The sequence below is a fragment of the Elephas maximus genome, chromosome 20 (genome assembly GCF_024166365.1).
Source record: "Elephas maximus indicus isolate mEleMax1 chromosome 20, mEleMax1 primary haplotype, whole genome shotgun sequence".
NCBI lineage: Eukaryota > Metazoa > Chordata > Mammalia > Proboscidea > Elephantidae > Elephas > Elephas maximus.
This window is the reverse complement of record NC_064838.1, coordinates 57,667,966-57,683,141: the sequence shown is the minus strand read 5'-3', so window position 1 is coordinate 57,683,141 and position 15,176 is coordinate 57,667,966. Positions and strand designations below refer to the sequence as shown.

Here is a 15,176-nt window from a genome sequence, read left to right as displayed (position 1 = left end):
CTCCCCACATGCCCCCACCTCCCGCCAAATGGGCTAAAGAGGAAGCACATTTAAGGCAGTGTGTAAGACTGACCCACTGGAAGTCAGTCAGACTCTGCACTCAGAACCCTAAGGGCGGGGTGCAGAGATGGACTAGTAATGCTATCTTTTAAACCCCCTTTCCAGCTGTGTCTGATGCAATTTCTATGGCCTCGACTTTTCAGTTGGCTGAGATAATAAATTACACACACATACACGTACATTTTTTTTTTCCAAGCTAAGCCAACTTCAGTTGTTTCTATAACTTGTAATCCAAAATACACCAAAATATTTTTCTAGGTTTGAAGGCTTAGGACCTTAGTCCATGGAGCAACTCAGTCAACTGGCATAATATAGTTCACAACTTTCATGTTCTGCAATCCACTGAAGTGAGTAGCATTTGGGGTCTTAAAAGCCTGAGAACAGCCATCTAAGATACAACTATCGGTCTCTACTTGTCAAGGGCAAAAGACTAAGAAGAAAACCAAAGTCTCAGAGAAGAAAACTAGTCTACAGTGCTAACAGCTTACACAAGCCATGACCTCATCTACCCTGAGACCAGGAGAATTAGATGGTGCCCGGCTACCAACACTCACCATTCTGATCAGGGCCACAAGAGACGGACCTTGATAAAAGGGGAGAAAAATGCAGAACAGAGGTCAGATTCTTAAAAAGTCCAGATTTACTGGACCAGTTGAGCCCAGAGGACTCCGTGAGACTACTACCCTGAGATTACTGAAAACCTTGAACTGAAACTATCCTTTTAGCAAAATGACAGAGTGGCACACAAAATAAAGGATATTACCCATAAGTACAATGCTCTACTTAAAAAACCATCTATAAGAGACAAAATGGTAAACATTTACTCTAAAGCAAAGATGAGAAGATACGGGGGTAGGGAAACTAGAGTACTGGAAATGGAATAGCCAGAATGCAATGAAAGAGGATACTGACACGGTATGAAAAATGTAACTCATGTCACTGAAAAAAATATGAATAGAAACTGTCAAATAGGAACATAATTTACTGTGTAAACTTTCACCAAAATATTATTTAAATATTATTTAAAAATATTATTTAAAGAAACATATATGTAAAAACATATATACACCAAAATATCCTCACATTAAGGCAGTCTCAGTTTGCTAACGGGTTTGAGAGCAGAGAGATTCCACTGCATAAGGTGTGACTATAAAAAACTGAAACTGGCTTTTCAACAAACATATCAAATGAGTGAGAACCCTTTTGAAATTCTTCTCAAGGAGCATTAGTAATAGCGAACGTGGACTATTTAAGAGTTGGATTTGGTTTTCAAAAAAAACATCCATATTCAATCTAAGTAATGTCTGCTCAACAAAAGATCAAGCTAGGTAACCTTTTCTTTGTCAAAATGAGGTAAGACTACAAAAGAGATGCAATTATTTGTCTAGCACATAAACTGGTTCACATTTTATTAGGAAACCAGCTGCGTAACGTTTTACTACACAAGCCCATCTGCTCTGGCCACGGCTGCTCTCCTTCCCCCAATCTTTACATGATATGTGATGCTCACACATCTACCCAAATACAATGTATAGCACTGAACGCAGGAACCATTTTATGGCTCAGGGACTCAAAAAGTATGGACAAGTACAACAAAGTCTTTCTTTTCTTCTGCTTCAGATGTAAGGAGTTAAATTTGCCAGGAAAGAATAATATAATCCTGAAATTAAAGGCAAACTCTGACAGGTGTTTCCTGGGATTCTCATTAATATTGGACAACCAATGTTAGCCTCACAGGCAAACAGCAATCAATAGCCAGTTGCTGCAAATTAACTAATGATCTATACGGATACGCTGTGGAGCCCTTGTATGGTCATGTGTTTATTTACTTACTCATTCAACATACATTTTCTGATGTGCCTACTGTGTGCCAGGTGCAGGGTTAGACTCACAAAGTTATAGAGACAAATCAGACTCCAGTCTCAGTCTCTAGGAACTCATATTCTAGTTTCATCCAAAATCACTCATCTAGTCAGCCAAAGAGCCAGGATTTAAATCCAGGCTGTCAGACCCACCGCACACCAAGCTATTTTCCATAACAGCTTCAAAACAAGACGGAAAGGGGCCAGTGTCTGTAAAGAGGAAAGTTTACCATGCTTACGGCAGTCTAGAGTGAAAGTGGGAGGTAGGGAGGAGACAAGAATCATAGGAGGCTTAACGGAGGAGGCAGCACATACGCTATACTAGAAGAACAGAAATAATCTAACAAACAATACAACACCCCATTGCTGTCGAGTTGATTCTGGCTCAAAGTGGCGCTACAGGACAGAGGAGAACTGCCCCACAGAGTTTCCAAAGAATGCCTGGTGGTTTCGAACTGTTGACCTTTTGGCTGGCAGCCGTAGCTCTTAACCACTACATCACCAAGGTTTCTAGAAATAATGTAGGCATGCAGAAATAAGAACGTTCAACTCACATGGAAAGAAAACAAAGATACAGTGTAGATGAGTTACAGAACTAACACCCACCTTACAGGCTAAGTCTAATGAACTGCGTTGTAAAATTATGTTTCAGGTATTAAAATTTACCTTACTATGGGCAAAACTATGAGATGCTAAACCATATGACCATGCAGATCCAATGAACTTACTTTAAGTCCAGTTAACACTGCACATTGAAATCTCAGCCACGGTGGACAGAATACAATCAATGTAGACTGTCCCACAGTGTTCCTGGCAGTTTTCAAGCATCCAGTCCCACTGACAAACATTCACTGCCCAATGCTGGTCCCCAGGGACGCTATGCCACTCTCTATCACTTTTAGTCCTAGAACCAGAGCACAGAACATGCTAGACTCCTCAGCTCTGAAACCCAGCTCTGGGGGCTTCTCTGGCCAGAGCTACACAAGAAAAACAACAGTAAGACCCTAAACTTTTCAGGAATAAACGTTTATAACTTCCTATCTACCCCCACACAAGAACCCCCAAGAGGGACCTGCATATTACACCCAAGCAAATTCTGAATATGGCTCAGAGAAGAATGAGTGACAGTGCCTCTCCTGAGAGAGCTGTTCATTTGGTGATCATCAACAACATGCATTTACTGAACATATACAATGTGCCACCATGCCAGGCACTACTGGGGATCCATAGATGCTTCACTATGAATTATGGTCTCAAGATGCTTGATATCTTAAGAGAAAGATAACATAAAAATACAAATAGCTAAAATTCAGGGTCAAAATATAAAGTGCCACAAGAGAGGTTCAGACAAGGTTGTAACTTAGGGTCAGGGTCAAAAAAGGCTTCATGGGAGAAAGACAATTTGAGATTATCCCTGAACAGCTGCAAGGACAGTGACACAGGAAGATGGGGTGGTAGCAAGCAAGAGGCATTTCAGATGCAGAAAGGAGTAAGTTGGAGGCAAAGTCAGGAGGCACACAAGTCAGGGGTGGGGGATGTTTAGGAAATTCCGGTAGGAACTATGAAAGGGAGGAATGGAGGATAAACCAAAAAAGGTCTCACCAAAGAGGGAGTACCTAGCCATGGAGTAGGGTGTTTCTTCTGTGGGTAGCCAGTGAAGCCTTGGGATCACTCTTCTCACAAAAGTCATCTGACAGTGGTGTGAATGGAGAGGAAGGTGAAGACATGAAGGATGTTGTAGAGGTAAAATGTCAACAGGCCTTAAAACAGAAAGCAACCAACCAAGGGGCCTCAACAAAATGAGAAAAAGGGCGAGAAAGGGGTCTAAGATGATCCACAGGGTCAAATCACAGTTAAACTTTATGTTCAGTTTAACCAATACTTACTGAACACCTGATATGAGCCAGGCACTTTTCCAGAAGAAGGGATAGGGAGGCACAAGCCATAGCCTGGCCCTCCAGTCCCTTCATGCTAGTTTAGAGGCAAGAAGGGGTACAGTCCACAACAGATATCAAAGAAGGGTTTCTCATGCCAGGTGACGATCCCTATTTTGGACATTTCTACTTTCAGGCAGTTCAGCACTACAGAGAGCTAGCTGTAAGGTAGCCTGCCTCGGCAGAGAGTGTCAGGAACAGGTTGCACTGACTAATTCAACCACGAAAGCGTGTCTGTGAGAAACTTAAGTTTGAAAAAACAAAATAAAGTGTTTTTCAACACAGTGAAATACAGTGTTATAATCATCCCCGGTGTGATACTCAATACAGAAGAGCTCTCCCCCCCTCCCCCACCTCTGTTAAGAAGAAAACAAATGATAGTCTTTCAAGTGGAACTGAGGAAATACTGCTACTGATCCAACTAAGAGGGATACGACTGTGGGAACTGAGTTGCACTGTTTCCATGGCTTCAGCCTCCACTACTTCCTGCAAGCCCACAAATGAAAGCTACATAAAAACTCGAGATTGTTTATACTCAAAAAAAAAAATCTAACTCTGGGAAAACTTACTACCCCCTAGGTAGTCTCTAAGTCCCCAGAGTTGGCTTTGCTATATAAACCCAGACCAGACACACATTAGACCAATGGGGATGGCCACATTTCTTATCCAACAAAAGCAATAATTTCACATGAGCCATCTTTAATGGGCAGAAACATCTTACACAAAAGCTGGCCCTGAATCTCACTCTAAGTGCTTGATGTATACATTTCCCACAGAACTATCAGGCAAAGAAACTCATATCAGTCTTTTTGCCATTCACGTTAATTGAAAGGTATTTACTACAGATAAAAAATAAGCTTCCTTCAGCTGCCTCTAAACCGATCCCAAAAATAGAGCAATCATTTTGGCACAAATTGGGTCAAATGTACATAAAAAAAACCCAGCTCCCTGGTGGGAGCTGACATGGCATGGGACCTTGCTAAGAGTCAGGGGGGAGGTCCACAAAGATCTTCCCTTCCCACAGTGGGAAAGGGGATATTTAAAGAGTCAAGCAGAGTATAAACTCATCTGGTCATGTGACCATCCCAATGAAAATAAGACACAAATTTGAATGCCATGACTGTAAGAATACTAAGTAAAGAAGTCAACGGAATAGACATTGGTTTTTAGAAAGGCCTGCCAAACCAAAAACCCTCACCTTCTCCCTCAGTCCCCCAAAAAAGTTGTTTTTAAGAGACCCAGGGCAGAGGGATGGCAAGGGGGAAGAAAAGAGGTTTATCCATTTCCTTTAATATTGCATTTCCTCACTTCTTAACTGAAAAATTCAAATGGTTCAACAGCACTTACATCAGGGCCCTGCATTTCCCTGGGAAAAAATCAGAGTATTAATTGGCTTACACATGCAGCTACATTAATTATTCCATTGATCTAAATTAATCTGCCTTTCTGAAAGGCATTTATTTTCTAAGTTTGTTTAATCACGTTCTCTTGAGCAACAAATAGCAACAAACTGGGTCACCATACACGTCGTTAAATTTGGTAACAAGGCTGACACCATCTGCGGCCTCCACTACAATGAAGCATCTCCATCGATGGGAGGCTTTTCACTACTTCTGCTTGTCCTTTAAAATGATCATCTAATGTCACATCTAATGGGTATAACCAAATCAAAGGCTCTTTAAAATATCCAAAGTTACACAAGTAATCTCTAACACAATATAAATAGACACTAACAGAAAGCATTCATATCTGTATCTAACTTCCACTTACAGTCATATTTTCAGTTACAATATCCGAAAGTTTTTTTTAATTCTCTAGAAATCAAACTACAAATGTGCAAATCTAAATAGAAATCATGTTAGATCAGAAATATGCCACAACATTTTAAACGTACCATGAAATCCTATATGTAAACCATTAAGGCTAAATTCACAAAAGCGTAATTTCAACATCCTCAGAAGCCAGCTGAACGCTCCCCACAGTAGTCTTGCCTTTACAACACTCACTTAGTCAAGAACATTCAGCATTCAACCCTACTAAAAACCAAAAAGAACTAGCCAAAGAGGAAAAAGCAAAGACACCAAAATGGAGGGAGGTTCCTGTTAACCAGCATTGGTTCCCTCCTTTATCTGCCATTTGACATGACCTCCAATTATAAAGTACTGACCCTCCCAGGAAGGATGCTGTGGCACCAGGAAAATCTCGGAATGGCTTCTGAATCATCAGAAAAAGATTACAGAAAGTCAGAAGTAAAAACAATCCTACTGATCTTCTAGTCCAATCCCCTTAAGTGACAGATGGGTGAATGGCAATGAAGAAAGGGCATGGGAAGTGCCCCAAAACAAAACTAGTTGATGGCAAGCAGAACAAGCTGCTACTCCCAGCCCAGTGCTCTTTAGGCCTTCCCCTCCCTACCCCTGCCCCCCACTATATCAACCTTTCCCAAGGAAAGCTCCATGGAACCTTGATTCCATTATGTTATTCTGCCAAGAAAATGCACAAAACAATTCATGACCAATTACTTTTGGGGACTAGTTGAATTAAACAAAATGAACTGTTTTTTAGCTGCAGACCTTCCTAGAGCTTTTGCTAGGCTAATGTGCACGGTAAATCTTTAACAGGGCAATAAACTATACTAAAGTATACCAATTTATTTAACCACAGACTCATTTTATCTTGGGACTTTTCAAAGGACTAAAAACCAAAAACTAAACCCACTGCCATAGAGTCGATTCTGACTCATAGCGACCCTATAGGACAGAGAACTGTCCCACAGAGTTTCCAAGGAGCGGCTGGTAGATTTGAACTGCCGACTTTTTTGTCAGCAACCTTAATGCTTAACCCACTGCACCACCAGGGCTAGGAATAGGAATTTCAGTGATACTAGGTGGCACAGTGGTTAAGAGCACAGCTGCTAACCAAAAGGTCAGCAGTTTGAATCCACCAGCTTCTCCGTGGAAACTTTTGGGGGTAGGGCAGTTCTACTTTGCCCTATAGGGTCACTATGAGTTCGGAATCAACTCAACGGTGTCTGGTTTGGTTTTTTTTGTTGTTGTTGTTGTTTTTTAACCTTTACAGGAACGGATCACCAGGTCTTTCCTCCTGCAGAGTCATTGGGTGGGTTCGAACTCCCAGCCTTTCAGTTAGCAACCAAATGCTTCTCTAAGAATGAACAGTTCATGTACAAATGATAACTTTTTACTTACCAGAAAAATTGACCAAACAATTTTGGTCATTGCCAAATAACACTGGATTTAAAAAAACATAACCATAGCTAGTATCAGAAAAAGGATGGTAGACACCAAAAGCTTACGTGGAGAAAAAACGTTATTTTAAAAATCTGCTACAAACATCTCCCATAAAAAGTTCCACATCTATTTACACAAGATTCGTGGCTTTCAACACTTCCATTGAGTATAAATTTGAGAATACAGGTCAAAAAAACACTGCTGCAAAGCTCCAGGAAACGTCACATGCATGGCTGTAGGCACCAATGGCTCAGAAAGTCAGCAGCCCAAGTATAGAGGCAAATGACGATCACACAGGAGAACAAGTGAGAACTCTAAGGACACTTACCAAGTTATGGTTGGTTGAATTAGAATCATCTTCAGGGAATGGGATGTAAATAGCTAAGGCCACACAATTGGCAAAAATAGCCAATAATATAAATATGTCAAATGGTCTGAAAAATTGTGTTAAGGTATATATGTATTATGCAAACATAAACCATCTCTCTCATCACACCCCCAATCACACCACTTTTGAATCTCTTTTAGGATAAAAAAAAAAAGAAAGAAAGAAACATGCGAATCATTTTCTGACTGACTATTGCAACTACCAGGTTTTCAGCAGAAGTAACCATCGGTCATCTCATAGTAAATCTTCCTATCAGATGACCTCTCCAGGTCCTTTTCTTCTGTTGCAAGGACCATGTTACACTCATTCTACTGCTGCACATTTTATATTAAAATCTGAAAGTATGAACAATTAGGGAATTGTGGGCACCAAGTTTCTGCTTCTTGTAATTTTAAAATTTAGCTTGGAAAGCTAAATTCCCGGCTGCTGCAGACACAGAGAAGTCATCATGGAACAAACCTCTTCCACAGATCCTTGGCTCCATGTGTTAGAGCCATTTTCTTGGGGACTATTCTTGGCTGGGTCAGTCTCAATCTCCCTCTCTGGATTGGGGCAGGCCAGGTTACTAGGACCTTCTCCATTTTCCCTATGACTCTCTCAGGCCACAGTCCAATACCTCGGACACGGGAGTAAGCAAGGCAGGCTTCAGCTTCTTCCTCTGCATTCTTTACCAGAGTAATAAATGACTAAAACTGTTTCAGATTAGAGCTGGATTGGAGCTCAGTTTATAATGTGCTGTTACTGTGTTCAATTTATAAACAAATTAAATAAAAAGCCACAAGAAATCAGCACCAGACACTTTCAAAGCACTATTTAACAATTCTAAATGTTGGGGGTCTGTCTGGAAGAATCGCTTTGCGATCAGATTTCAACAGATACTTGCTTAAATATTTGGGTGTTATTAAGAGACACTGTCAAAACTAGCAATACAAAATCTGACATCTGCCAAATGACTCTTCTTCTGGTTTTCAGCCTTTCCAACGTGAAGTTTCATGAGTAACCAACCTAATCTCCAATTGCCAGGCCTGATTTGACAATGGTGTGTGTCTCTTCCATACATTCACTCACAAGAGGCAAGGCCATCATACGCTGGCTTGACTAAATACCTCAAGGTACTAAAGATTCAAGAATGCCAACAGACTATTCTCCATTCATCCCGATACCCTCCTAGGAGATCCAAAAATGATAAATGCAACAAATATCCCTCACTCCTCTGGAGATACCTTGGGTTTCATAAAACCTCAGCCCCTTGAAGAACTTCAATATTTGATATAAGGATATGAACACTTTCCCTTACTAATTTTGATGGGTTTATTTTTCAAGCTGGTTAGCTTTAATTCATAGTTATTCTTTTAACTCATCTAGCAAGTTAGAATCTTTTACCCAGGGATCCACTTTTAAGACAGTCCACCTTCAGAATCCCCTTTTCATTTTTCCTTTTGGCAATTCCCCTCTAGAATTTAAGAAGTCAACTGAACCAACATTCAGTAGAAACACATTGTCTCTACTCTACATTCTCCCACGCCACCATCCTCCCTTTTAAATTTCCCGATACCTAAATGATAAACAGGCACATCTGAGAAATACTAACACTGTTCAGGAAGGCACAACATAAGGTGTACTTTTTTCTTTATGCTGGTTCAGTTTCGGTCCCTAAGTCTGGTGGAAACCACCACCACTGCCACAAGATTTCTACAAGCCAATCACGATAGAGAAATAGATGAGTCTGATCCTATCACCTCCTTCTAAAACAAAGAGCGCACCCCTTACTTCTCCAAGGTGCAGCACACTCCTCCTTGTCTGCCGCAAAAGCAAACCAGCTCCTCACTCTCTCAGTGTCGACTTGGTCTGATAGAGCTGGCCTTAGGAGGATTTTTAGAACCTGCTCCCTGAATTAGAAGGAAACTGCCACTGGAAAAAACAAATGGATCATATGTTGTTTAAGAATCTAGTTCACGAACAATCTCATTTGTAAGCAGGCTTCTCCCTGAATTGGCAGCCATGTCCTCTGATTCCTATACACACGTATCTGGCAATGCCGGAAAGGGAGATGGCAGTAGGACCAGGAATTCACTCTGTACACATAAACTGCTATATACAAATTACTGTGCACAAAGAGAAACAGCATCAGGCCTCCCACCCCACTCTGCATACAATTAATGACCCACTGAGAGGTCTCTGCTTACTCTGAGTCACATCGAACCAACCTACAGAGGAGGAGATCTTTCTAGGTGCAGTTACTGCCTCTGATCCAGAGATGCCACCAGAGAATGCCCATTTACCTAGCTCCCTCCTGGGCTTACACTGAAGTTCTGTCCTCAGACTACAGAAGAACTCAAAGAGGGAACACACACACAAACCCAGCTATGTAAGAGACGCCATAGCTCATTCGAAAGGAGAGACATCTGTTCCAAAAAGAAAGAGCACATGAAAACCCCCTATATCCTACCCTAGCACCAGACTGCTCTCTCCAAAACCTTTCTGACAGTTAACTCATTTTAACTCCTGTCCTTAAGCAGAGAAGGGCCCTGGTGGCATGGTGGTTAAGAGCTCAGCTGCTAACCAAAAGGTAAGCAGTTCGAATCCACCAGCAGCCCCTTGGAAACCCTATAGGGCAGCTCTACCCTATAGGGTCGCTATGAGTTGGAATTGACTTAGAATTGAGTTTGGTTTGGTTTGGTTTGGTTTGGTTTAAGCAGAGAAAATAGCCAGAGAAGACAAAGGGCATCCAAATAGCTGCCTAGCTAGGTAATCAAGTTACTGGGGGGTTTCCGGCTCCACTTTCAAGCAGGCTGCCAACATCTTCCCCTTCAAGCATGGCTCCTCTGTGATTACGGGAATCGTGGGGGAAAAGCCCTATATTCTCACTCCTTCCCATGGTCAGGAACTGAACTGCTCTAAGGTTCCTGCCAGCTCCAAAAACACTTCTAGGGAAAGGAAATGCTTTATTTTACCCAGACCAATGAATCATCTGACTAATTAGAAAGCCGTTTGCTCAGAAAGAAGGCCTCAGTCAACCCTTCCTGAAGGAGGGCAGTGGCTGGACCTCGGCCTCAAGATTTGGGGGAAGGGATATACAAACCGAATCACAATAGTTTTCCAAGATCTGGGACATAACAACCATCCTGGGGCATTTGGAGTTCAGTTTTAAAAATACAAAGGAGACACCCAGAAATGTAACTCCAGTCCAAGGACACAATTTTTTTATAAAGGCAGCAACTGCAAATTCCTCCACAGCAAGGGCTGCTCTACAACCCGTAAGGGCGCAGGGGGAAGAGGCAATACAAACTTCTCCCTTCACGTGTCCCCTCACGCTCACGTTTCATAGGCTTTCTTGGAGCTTGTCAAAAGGAAATTCCAGGAGGTCATAGCATTGATCAGCCAAAAAAACACGAAAAATTCAAAAGTGCTCCCTCCTTCCCCCCGCAGCAAGTGTTCTTACTTGTATGTAGCTACCTAAACAACTAGAATCACCTAATGTCAGAGGAAGAAGCAACCTTAGTGTTAACTGGTGTTGTGGAAGCAAATTCCAAAACATCAGAATGAGAAGATTTTGCTAAAGGTCAAAAACGTATTCACTTCCAGTACAGTCTCATGCAGACTATTTTTTTAATTGGCGTAGCTTCTTCATAATAGGTTCAATGCATGCCACTGCCAAAAAACAACAGTGGATTTTAAACTAACCACAGAGTATCAAATGACCAGACTACTTTTCATACTTTAATTATCTGCCACTTTGAAGTTTTAGGCTGCTACTCCCTCCCCCATCACTCTACACACACACACACATACTCCCTCCCCCCATTGCTCTACACACACACACACCCCCACCCACCCACCCAGAGGGTGGGCTAAATATACCCACAGAGCCAGGCCTCTGCAACCCTAGGAGATCTGAAGGTATATACAATGAAACCCCTTCCACACAGCTTCTTCTGTGGTTCACATTCCAGACCGCTGCAGCTTTGGTAAGTGCCATTTCAGAAAGCAAATCCTTTTAAAGAACAGATGGTAAAAGAGAAAATGAGAAAGACTTTCCAAAAAAAAGGATACTTCCATTCCACTATACTAATGCAGGCTCTTCGGATGGGGTTATTGAGTGATAAACAGAAAAGGGCACGGGCAGGTCGGCTGTTGGACGAGTTACCCTGTTTTTTGCTCTTGGCGTATTGCTGACGTTTTCTTTGGGAGAGAGATCCTACAGGTGGAGGCGCGGAGGTGCTCATAGTTTGGGCAGCCTTGGCCTGTCTAGCAGCATCGATTGCAGCTTGCCAAGACAGGACAGTCTGCTTGGAGCTATTCGGCTGAGAAGTTGGTCCTTCACCAGAAAGAGGGAGTCTGGTGCCTCTTGCATAGTTTGCCTCTGGGGAGAAGGAAAAGAAAAATAACAATGAGTATCTAGTGTCTAGAAAAAAAGCCAAGCTTGTGTCCAACAGAAACAGGGGGGATCACACCCATGGGCCCACTTTGAACTTCATGTGCTGTGTTTCAGAAGCAGGGATTTGGTCAGCCAGAGCTGCAGGAAAAGTCCGTCAGCTCTGGCCTGAGTGTCGGTCGGTCACCCAGGAGCAGTACACCATTACACTCACCATCGTTAGTGCCCCTCCACACCCGTGTCTTCACCAGGAGTCGTTTAGGCATTTTCAGACAAACTGAGGTCATGCCCACATTTATTCCACACTCTTTCCAATCTGTAAAACCCATGTATCTCTAATGACTTAACAGATACGTACAACAGCTCTGCTCTACAATAACTACCACCACTACAAAAAAGGGGGGGGCAGTGCCAATAATTCAATAATCTTAATCATCTCTCCAATATCTTTCCACAGCCATAATTGCAGTTCTTTCAGCATGAAAGAAAAAACGAAAAATCCTCCACAGGCACCCAGGCATTACCAAAAGCCCCGTAACAAATATCTAGATCATGCACTGACGCTTCCTGCAAATGAAAATTCATGATGCTTGGGATTCATTTCCTCCACAGGCTTCCGAAAACAGAAAACATCTTTAGGGCTTTTTTGCATTTTAAATTGCAGCAGCATCAGCCAAGCCAGCATCCAGAGAGAGGCAGGCACCCTGCGCTCCTACACCTAGGATGACAGCCTGGGTTATGACAAGGGCCCTCAAGGCCTGAACAGGAGTCACCTGAGTGCAGTCTGGCACCCAGGTGCACAAAGGGCAGAGCCCCAAGGGAACCTTCTGTGGGAAGCCCCCACTAGCTTTGAGTCAGGTCAAAGCCCAGGCAGGTATCCTAGGCATCTGCACCCACTCTTGTCCAAAATTTCTTTATGAGGGCAGAGACCAAAGTGAGAGGTAGGGGCATGAGCGTTTGAAAAACCAATTACTGTTAAGTGAAGAGCAAGGCAGAGTCAAAGCAAGCACGGGTCTGCTGCCCAGCAGCCTGAGAAGGGGGCAGAGTGGGGAGGGCAGCTGACAGTGGGAGCCCAGGATGAGTCGTGCCAAGCCCTCCCTTGGAGAGCGCTAGCTCAGGAAGGCTTCGAGCCCAGTGGGAGACGGAGAGGGGTTGGTGACCTCCAAGTAAGAGGGGGGAGGGCTGGCCAGGAGCTGCTCCAGCCTCCCTAGACAGAGCCCCGGCAGGTGTGGAAACTGCACGTGGTGCCCTGACTGGGGAGGGGAGCCCCACAGCGGCAGCGACTCCCCGGGCATTGCTAGGTTACCGACAGTGCCGGCACCGGGAGTGGGAATACACGCTCCATCCGCCCCTCCCCCCCCCCATTTGAGACCTGGCCTCCCCCCGCAAGGGGAGGGGTATGCTTCACCCACCGGCGCGAAGAGTGAAACCCGGCAATCCTAGAATTTTCCGGATGCCACCAGAGACCTTCCCAGTCAGCCAGGGGGCGAAGGAGGAGAGGAAAGGGAGAAGAGGCTAACCCCACCACCACCTTCATTACTCGGCTGCGTTGGTGGAAAGTTGAGCCCGAGGACACTGAACCCGAATCACCTCGGCTCGCCCCTCCTGCTGCACAGAACACCAGAGACTCACGGCCGCCCCCACCCCACAAATGCAGAATTAACTCCGACATTCAGGGCCTGAAGGGGAGAACGGAGTGGTTTTTTCACGCATCTCTCCCTTCTATGTAGATGACACCGGGCAAGAAGCATCCTCTCCAACCCCCTCAACCCACCCAGGCATCAGAGACGGAGAAGTGTGGGGCGGGAGGGGGCGAGGGGGTGAGAAGAGGGCCATGACAAGGATTAGATGTGGCAGCGGGTGCCCAGGCTCTGGCTGCTCACCATTCGCGTGGTCCGCTTGCTGCCGTTGATGCTGCATTTTTTTCATCATCATCATCATCATCATCCACGAACATTTATTGAGCGCCTACTGTGTGTAGGGCACTGTGCTGGGCGTCGGGGCGGGGGAAGAACGGGGAAGGGGGTTACTAATAGGTGGGAGCCGCGGTCCCTGCCCTTAGTCTTCCTTCAGCAGGGGGTGGGGAGAGACGGGGACAAATAACAGAAAATAAGGACAATTTAAAAAAACTGCTCGCCACCCACGATCCCTCTTTTTCAAAAAAAATGGAGCAAAATAAACTTTTTAAAAAAATAAAATCCGATGTATATATTATCTTAATAATATATACATGCAATTTTTTGCTGCAAAGGAGAACCGGCTTGGTCCCCTCTCTAGCGGAGGGACGCCGCAGAGATGCCGGCCCGGCCGCCGGGGCCGCACGGAGCGCCCCCCATGCCCGCCCGCCCGCCCGCCCGCCGTCGCCGCGGTGCCCGGTGCCCGCCGCCGCCGCCGCCCGCGCCGCCGCTGGCTCGGGACCGCGGGCAGCCCCGCTCACATCCGGGGACGGAGGCAGGCGCTCGCCCGCCCGCCCGCTCGCCGGCTCGCTCGCTCCGCGCCCGCCGCGCCGCGCCGCGCCGCGCCGCACGCCGGCTTCGCCCTGGCGACGCTGCGCGCCCGCCGTCCCCTCCCTCCCCCGCCCGCCCGCCCGCCCGAGCCTCCCACGGCTGCGCCGCGCCCCAGCTGGGGGCGGCCGGGCGGGCTCTTCCCGCACGTCCCGTGGGGTCGGGGTGGCCGCCGCCTGGGACTCGGGCTTCTGCCACCGCCGCCTGCGCCGCTGACCTGACGGAGCCAAAGGGTTAAGCGCGCTCCGGCCGCGGGCCGCCGGGTTAACCCCCTCCGCGCCGCAGGGTTAGCTCCCCCCGCAGTCCCCCAAAGGAGGCGGGCGGGGCCTGTGGATCCCGCGGCACTGAGGTGCGGGTTAACCGCTCCTCCCCCTGCATTTTTTCCGGGGCGGGGGAAGGGACCTCGGGGTCCCAGGGCTGGCCTCGCTAGGCTGTCGGTATCATCCTCCCCCTCGGCACACCTGGAGGAGGCCCCGCCCCTGGAAGCACAGGTGTCGACGCGCCCCCCTCGCGGGGCTCTCTACCTGGCTCTCCTACAGCTCCGGAGCCGGGCCGGCGCCCTTTTTACCTTTGGCTCTTTCTAGTCGAGGAGGGTGGGGGAGCCCGGCTCTCCGGAGAGCACTCATTGCCCCCAGGTAGCCGCACCTTTGGATTTAATCGGGTTTCCAGAGCGCACCCCCTTCCCCCTCCTCAGCCCTGCGCCAGATCTGGCGCCGCGGACTCTAAGGCTCAAAGGCAGTTGGGGAGGGGGGGTGCTTGCTCGCTCTTTCTACGCGTGTGTTTGGAGGCAGGTAGTAGAAAGTAA

The 15,176-nt window shown here is 45.9% G+C and overlaps 1 protein-coding gene across 11 annotated transcripts in view; it reads right to left on the bottom strand.

Annotated features, from left to right (window-relative positions):
- CACNA1D (calcium voltage-gated channel subunit alpha1 D) overlaps nt 1–14,195 on the bottom strand; it is a 386,495-nt gene extending 372,300 nt beyond the window's left edge. For 7 of the 11 annotated variants that reach the window (XM_049862927.1, XM_049862928.1, XM_049862930.1 and 4 more), the window contains exons 1-4: nt 13,751–14,195; nt 12,082–12,183; nt 11,546–11,855; nt 7,433–7,538 (exon numbers count right to left, since the gene is read on the bottom strand). In XM_049862927.1, coding sequence (XP_049718884.1) covers nt 7,433–7,538; nt 11,546–11,855; nt 12,082–12,183; nt 13,751–13,814 — 582 coding nt within the window. In that variant the 5' untranslated portion in view covers nt 13,815–14,195. The remainder of the gene's footprint in view (nt 1–7,432; nt 7,539–11,545; nt 11,856–12,081; nt 12,184–13,750) is intronic. The other 4 variants (XM_049862932.1, XM_049862935.1, XM_049862937.1 and 1 more) reach the window with 1 other exon arrangement.
- Between the last annotated feature and the right edge of the window lie 981 nt (nt 14,196–15,176).